This window comes from Arctopsyche grandis, chromosome 6 (genome assembly GCF_051622035.1).
Source record: "Arctopsyche grandis isolate Sample6627 chromosome 6, ASM5162203v2, whole genome shotgun sequence".
Classification (NCBI taxonomy): Eukaryota; Metazoa; Arthropoda; class Insecta; order Trichoptera; family Hydropsychidae; genus Arctopsyche; species Arctopsyche grandis.
This window is the reverse complement of record NC_135360.1, coordinates 33809526-33817745: the sequence shown is the minus strand read 5'-3', so window position 1 is coordinate 33817745 and position 8220 is coordinate 33809526. Positions and strand designations below refer to the sequence as shown.

At 32.2% G+C, this 8220-nt stretch overlaps 1 protein-coding gene across 1 annotated transcript; it reads left to right on the top strand.

Annotated features, from left to right (window-relative positions):
* The first annotated feature begins 495 nt into the window (after window positions 1-495).
* On the top strand, window positions 496-3032 carry LOC143912854 (kelch-like protein 23). The gene is made up of 9 exons (XM_077432287.1): window positions 496-846; window positions 923-1101; window positions 1181-1375; window positions 1469-1624; window positions 1696-1845; window positions 1917-2077; window positions 2162-2384; window positions 2461-2641; window positions 2722-3032. The coding sequence occupies exons 1-9, from the start codon at window positions 684-686 to the stop codon at window positions 2862-2864; spliced, it is 1551 nt and encodes a 516-aa protein (XP_077288413.1). The 5' UTR covers window positions 496-683; the 3' UTR covers window positions 2865-3032.
* The last annotated feature ends 5188 nt before the right edge of the window (window positions 3033-8220 follow it).

Here is an 8220-nt window from a genome sequence, read left to right as displayed (position 1 = left end):
TTAATTAATGACATCTATGAAATTTTTAAACTATCTCATAGATATTTATCAAAAGCTATTTTTCAGATTAATGCAAAAACATTTATCAAATCAAAAATTAAGATTCGAACTTAAAATCGGTGCGGAGTATCTGCTATTCAAAAAGATTGGAAAGTTAGTTGGAAATTAATGAGTTAGTGTTTTCCACTGCGCCTGTTTACATTAGATTTCAATAGGGTGTGGTTTTTTTAGCAATAATAAATATGTTTTCATTTTAAAATCATGGAGCCATCTAGAAATTTCTTAGCTTGATAAGTGTGTAAATATAATAATGTATAATAACAAATTGTGGTCTGCAGATAGAGGTCAATATATGTATGTTTATTCATCGTGAAAAATAATGCGAAAAACTCGGTTTAGTAGATATCAGTCATCGCTGGGATCCCATCGAATGTGTAAGTCCTATATTTGTTTGTTACATTTATTAAGTTTTAATATAATTAATTTATTTTTTAGCAAAAGACTTTCAAGAAACATTAAGAAGCAAGATGAAGGCGAAACCAGATTTTGCAATAAATCGACTCGAATATTTTTATGAAGCTATGATAAAAAGCAAGTCGACGTGTCTTTCGTCGTTCGCGGCCGGAGGAATGTATCAAAATTTGATTTAAAAAAATAGTTTTAAACTTAAAATTTAACTTTTCATGATCGTACTTCATAACTGCAGCTTCTTTGCACACATGTTAGTGCTCTCAGCATGCAGTGACTTCTTCATGAAAAACAGAGACAACTTGAGTGCCACTTTTAATGATTTCGAATACCCTGTTATCAATGCAATTTTGAAGTATTGCTACCTTGGAGAAATGTGTAAACGTCGCTTTTATGTATTGAAAAACTATTTTATTTTCATTCTCTCAGTTTAATATTTCACACACACTTTCAGGTATAGATAACAAGCACATAGAAAAATTCATGGAGCTTGCTAAAAAACTAGAGATCAAAAGTATCGATCCTCGACTCGAAACAATCGATTTCACAAATTGTTTGGAGGCTTTGTGTCTAACAGATGATCCAATATTGAGAAATAAAGCGATTATTTTGACTGCCAACAACTTCAAGATTGTAAGTTGATTATATGTATGTATTATAATAAAAAGCATTATACTCTCTTGAATTCGTAACATTTTAATTTATGTTTCAGTTGCACAAATCTCCATACTTTCTCAGTTTGCCAATATTAACGATAGCTAAGATCGTGAAATCGGTGGAATTAAGCGTGTCTGCTGAAGAAATCTTCAAGGCTGTGAAATTATGGGTGAATTTTGATAAAGCAAACCGTAGACCTGGATTAGTAGAGCTGCTGAGTTTTGTAAAGTTGCCTTTACTTTCAATCGAGGTTTGAAATGACTGTTTAATACTTTCAAAGTCCAATAGTGTCTCGAAAAATATGTTATACCAGCTTAATATTTACATATGTATCAATTTTCAGTTGCTCGTAACGGAAGTTGTTGATTTATGCTCTTCGTCTCCAGAGTGCATAGCGATTTTCCAACAAGTGATGAAATCAATTTTACCCGATTTTCAAAAGAAAAGGCTTCACGGGAAAAAGAACAAAATAGCACTCGTTGGAGCGGAGTATATATATGTACGTTTTATATTCAAACTATTAGAAATTATTATCGATTTCAATTTTTTAATTACATATTGTATATCTAGACAACAAATAACATCGATGTATATGACGGAAGAAATGATAGTTGGTCCTTAAGTGAGGATTTTCAATTTAACACCTACAACTTGGCATCAGTTCTGGTCGACGATTGGATCTTGATCATTGGAGGATCCAAATTCAATGCAGTCACTTCCGTAACGTTTCATTGAAATTTTGGATTGTTTCTATCGATTGCTCTGATTATAATGAATCGGATTCTTCTCAGGTGGACTATATTGATTTAACAGATGGCCAGAAACATCAATTGAAACCGTTAAATCAAGCTCGCTGCAGCTTCTCGGCAGTAACACTTAGCAATGATTTGTCCACTGATGTATATGTCATTGGGGGTTTAGCAAATTGGAAGTATTTGTCATCGGTAGAAAGGTGATTTCATAATAAATAAAAAGATTTATTGCAATATTGTATCTATGTAGATAGAATGATATTGATTTGATTTGGAATATGTAGATGGAACAGCAAGACAAAGAACTGGGACATGAAAGTGGCTCCATTGTTGCAGGGTGTTTGTTTTCATAGTGCTTCTGTCATCGACGACAGAATCTATGTGACAGGTGGGGTTATATACAAAGATGAAATAGAGACAAGCACAAACGAAGTGCAAATGTACTCAGTAGAGTTCAATTCTTGGTCTTATCGAGCTCCGATGATCCAGAAGAGACGCGGTTCTTCGGTAAGTGTCTATTAATACTCGTAGCTTCCCATTAATGACTATAATGAATAGATTTTTTGTATATACCTGCTTTTAGAGTATCGCAATCAAAGGAAAACTTTTTGTCGCTGGTGGATATTACTATGAAACGAACCTTTACCTTGACAGTATTGAAAGGTACGATCCCGATGCAGATCTGTGGACTGATTATTGCAAACTGCCAAATCCCGTATATGGAGTAAGCCTCTGCTGTTTTCGAAATAAGTTGCTTTGTATGGGTGAGTTTTTTTTTGTAATTAAATTTGACTTTGTATTTAGGGCGTTCAAATTTACGCTGAATTATTATTTTTATTTTCAGGTGGATACGAAGTGCATATTGGTGCAGTGAGCAATGTTTGGGAATTCGATGAAGCCACCAAAAGTTGGAAAGCTTTAAAAAGTCTCAGTAATAGTAGATATTATGCAGTTGCACTTGTCATTCCACAAGATTCTATTATTTGATCAAACTAAGACAATTTTTTTCATTAAAATAAAATGTTATTGTTTAATAAATATGTATGTACATAGAACATGGTCAAGTTGGGTCACCATCCTGTAAGTTGTGACCGATTGGACCGTGTTGTTGGCGATTAATTTACTTTCTTACCGTCTGTCATATTAAATGTTTACAACAATACTGTCATTTCACTCCAACCGCCCCCCATGAAGTGTATATATGTATGTAATATGCATACATTATCATTTGGTTTTGTATACATATACATATATTTTTTATACATTCAGTAATAAAATTAATCGGTTCCCGGAAAGATGCACTAAATTGCACAGTTTTGAGAAGTCACAATTTTCAAAGGCGTTCAATAAGAACTTACGCAATAGAATTCCACCAAAAAAGGTTAGTACTCTCGAATAACATACAAATACGCTTTTTTGTGGAAATCGATTGCGTTAATTCTCTTTGAGCATCTTTGAAAGTTTGGATGTCTCGAAAGTGCAACTATTTCGAGTGCATTTTTCCGGTCACCAAATTAATCATATATTTTTCTATATTTATCATATAATCATATAATCATATAATCATATAATTTATCATATAATCATATATTAATACCAATTGCAATTTCGTAGAAAAATTATTTTTAAAGTTTTAAATTAATTTCATAGATGTCACTAATATGAAATTCAAATACAGTTATACTATTGAAATCGTGGAGTTAAGATATTTTTATAGGATAAAAATTGTAATAAAAGCCGAAGTCAAATTTGAAGATATATATATATATATATATATATATATATATATATATATATATATATATATATATATTTTTTTTTTTTTTTTTTTTTAAATAGCCTTTCATATAATTTAAGTTAAAAATACACCAAATATATTTACAAAATATTATTGAATTTTATAATCATTTTTAATATTCTTAATAGATGTCTCAGTATAAATAATAATTTCAAACAAAAATATATATATTTTTATTTAAAATAAATACAAAGCATGTAGATATTTTTCTTTGACACAAAATGATGCGAAGACAAAGGAACTGTTTTATTTTAGTTTTGAATTTTTCAAAAATTTCTTTACATTTGCATGACAAAGCTGAATGTTAAAGCTTTTAAATTATTTAAACAACACAAACATCCAAACATGCAAATCGTAATAACCACACTTGTAAATGTGTATTTTTCAGATAAATAAGTAATTCAGGAATATCCCACAGTAGCAAACCGGCCAAGATGATTTGAATTATAATAATGGCGTAGTCGGCACGAGCCACGCTGTACATTAGAGTAGGTATAGTAATTGGCTCGCGCGGGAACAAACCGTCTACACATAAATACATAAGTAATTTTACGGAAAAATGGCGGCTTCCGGTGCAGGGGAGTTCCGCTAACGACTCTTGCCCAGCACGAGCCACTCTCTCGACTCTCCCATCTACCATATCCCGCCTCGACAACGGCCGAGATGACCTTTTTCAAACGAGAAATATACACGTGAACACATACACATACACACATTAATTTTTAAAACGCAATAATGTGGCCGCACAGCGTAAATAAATGGCCTTTCGCTCGTGATATTTAGTTTGAGAGGGGTTGAGACTTGTTTCGAGTGAATTTCAATGAAGAAACCGAGTCTTAAATAAATATTTCATTAAACACTCATTTATTTCATCTTTGTCTGTACATTTATTTGTTTGGTGAACATCGTTAAGATTTTGTTATTACGCCCATTTCTTCATACAAATTTCATATATTTTCTGCATTATTTTGATGCAAAATTGCAGACTTACTGTACGTCACCAAGTCGACAAATGCATATACTTTTGAATCTGTATTTATCTTGAATTTCTATAGTGATTGTAAAGGCGACAATTTTTTGAATTGTGCCTACCTACCGTTTAGAATTTTAGAAAAGCCAACTTTCAAATTTTTTGATAAAAAACGTTTCTATTCCAAGAAAAAGGTAAAAATACTTTATTAATATAAAAATAATAATATAATAAAAATATGTATTAATAACTCAATTATAAAATGTAGTATAAAGTTCGTCCATATATCTGATACCGTATTTTACAAAAAAAAAAATAGTTCAATAATAATTAATATCAATATCATCATTATCATCTACAGCTACTCACCATCCACTCATGGATGAAGGCCTCTCCAACATGTTTCCATTCGTCCTTGTTTTGCGCAACTCTCATCCATCTTACCCCACACATTTTCCAAATTTCGTTCCAAAAATCTATCTTCGCTGTAGTCTTCCTTTTAGCCCTTTGCATTCTCTCGGCTACCATTCTAGCACTTCTTTTGTACACCTTTCATCCATTTTTCTGAAATACGAAAATTCTGAAATACGAAAAATTCAATTACTTACAGCACTTGTACGCATTTCCGCTCCATATACATATATCTACTATTATAATATAACATCCGGTTGCTATTATATAGATTTAAAAATAGCATTAATATTCATAAGATAGCTGCGCATAATTCCATTAATAATTAATCAGCCGATATAATATAATACTTGTAATATATAAAACAAATTTAAGCGCGGTGTATGAAAATATTTCACATTTTCTCGTACGTAGCAATCTCAAACCAACACACTCGTAATTAAACACACACTAGTGCATGTGTACATTTTTTTCTTGTTCTTAAGTATTTAATAATTACCTCCACATGTTCATGTGTTGCTTCTATACTGCGTTCGAGCACCAGAGGCGGAAGAATCGCGTATGAACAGTTTTTTTATGAAGAATCCCAATACTTTCGAGTGCATTGTCTTTTGCTGAAATTCATCTGTAATTTTTTTGGTGTTGAAATATTATACTTTTCTTGATTAATATGAAAGTTGAAGATGTGTAGTATGTTATTTAATTAAAAAATATTTTTTTATGTGTCATAAGTGTGTGAATGGTGTGCAAGTTTGTTCGACATAAGTGAGTCGGTGTGGAGATTGAACCCGGTCATAACAATGCATAGACCAGTACTGTACCCGAGTAGAGTTACTCTACCACCACCGTTGCGTTTTGTATGGAAAATGTTACAGGTAAAGTCATTAATTAAACACAAATTTCAATTTTTTTAAATGTGTATTGAGTTAATGTTATGTGAGAACCGGAACAACCCCTTAGGGCGCACATTTCGCCCCGATAGAAATCGTTTGAATTATGCATGAGGAATTACACGAAATTACGATACAATCTTTTATAATTATAATATTAGTCCACTTGTGTGTGGGGGTGCAAATTCGAACAGGTGACTCGAACTGATGTGTAATGTAAGCGAGGGCTAAAATGTTTCTTTTGCAATTTGGGCCATGTTATGTACATGGTAATTTATCGTGTTATTATTGTAAGGGTAAAACGATGGCATGTAACGTAATTTTTTGTTCAAGCTCATGTTTTGATATGATTAGATTAAGTTGCTATCGAGAAAATAATTCAATTAGCTTCTTAAATGTTGAATATTATTGCAAAATATAGTTGAAATGATTTAATGTCAACGGAAGCATACTAGAATTTCGTATGATGAAGAATATCACTGTTCGACACGAAAAATGGTTCAGAGACAAGATATGGCTTTTCTTATAGATCTATGCCCAGTGTACACGAATCTGGTAATAAAAAATGTTGATTAGCTCGAAGTTCGGAGATATATGTGTTTTTTAAATCGCGCGATTTTTCTATATCTTGGTGTTGTTCGGTTGATGTTCCAAAATCTGTCAATTTCCTGTTCAAAATGAATATTGGAATCTATAGTCGAGTATTTTATCTTTCATTTGTAGTACTTTTCAATTTTCAAATATCTCGTAAGTAGTCGTCCAGTTCAAATCAAAAGTCAAAAGTACGTATTTTCACTTGGGATTTTTACCCACTGTTAATACTACTTTATATTGAGTTATTGAAACATGTTTATTGGAATAATGTTCTGACCACACTTTTTTTGTTTTCGTTTAAATGGGTTAATTGGAAGTCTGCTGATTTTTAAATCGGTAAAATTTCGAGCTTAAAGCTCGTACTAGTATTTACTCGTATTTACACGAATCTGAATTGAATTAATAGGGATAATATATTAAATTATCTTTATATGAAAATTAAATAAAATTCCAGAGGTAAGCCAGTTATCAATCGAATTTTTGTTATTAATCCACAAGAATAGTCGAAATATGATAAGTGGAATTATTTTTAATTCTCATATAAAGACAATAATATAATTTATTTGGTTTTAATTATCATTTATATTATTTATCTGATCATTTATTTAATTAATTACTGATCGAAAAATTGTTTTTTACTGATCGATAAATAAATATTTACTGATCATTTATATTCTTTAACTGATCACTTATTTAATAAATTACTGATCATTAATCTTAATTTTTAACTGATCATTTTAGTTATTTTTAACCCACCAAATAATTACACAGTTCCCTATAATATTCTTCTTCTTCTTAATGCCTTGTTCGCATCCGGACGTTGGCGACCACCTCGTCGATTATTTGAAGATATCCGCATCGGTCTTCAGCGGCTCGGAACAGTTCTTCGGCGCTCATATCTGACCATATGCGTATGTTTCGAAGCCAACACAACTTTTTCCTGCCAATCCATTTCTTCCCTTCTATTTTCCCCATGGTTATCAAACGGAGAAATTCGTATTTTGGATCCCGTATCATGTATTCGAGGTACTCCATCTTTCTCAGCTTGATGACTGAAACAAGTTCCCTGCCTCTCCCCATCATGCCGATAACAGCTTCATTTGAGATTTTTTGGTCCACGGGATCTTCAGCATACGCCTGTAGACCCACATCTCAAAAGCTTCAATGCGGCTGATCATCCTGGTCTTCAGAGTCCACGTCTCACATCCGTATAGTAATACTGTCCAGACGTAGCTCTTCGCGAATCTCAACCGCGTACGAAGATTCAGATGCTTGTTTGTAAGCGCCGCCTTCATTTTGATAAATGCTGTTCTAGCCATCTCGATGCGGATTCTTAGATCGTCATCTGGGTCCATCTCTTCATTCAGCCCGGTACCTAGTTATTTGAATATTTTTATTCTTTCTAACACCTCTCCATCTAACGTTAAATCACCGGTGTCTGTTTGCATTATATCTACTATCATACATTTTGTCTTCTTTATATTTATGCGCAGACCTCTTCAATTTATAATATTTTATTTTATTTTTATTTTATTTATACCAGGAAGGCCTAACAGGTAAACCCAATGCGCCTTCCTGGCCAAAGACAATTATATAAACATATACTCCATCCATGAAATACACAAATATATACACGTATACACAAATACATATATGTATGTAGAGTCTGTTCAAGAAACG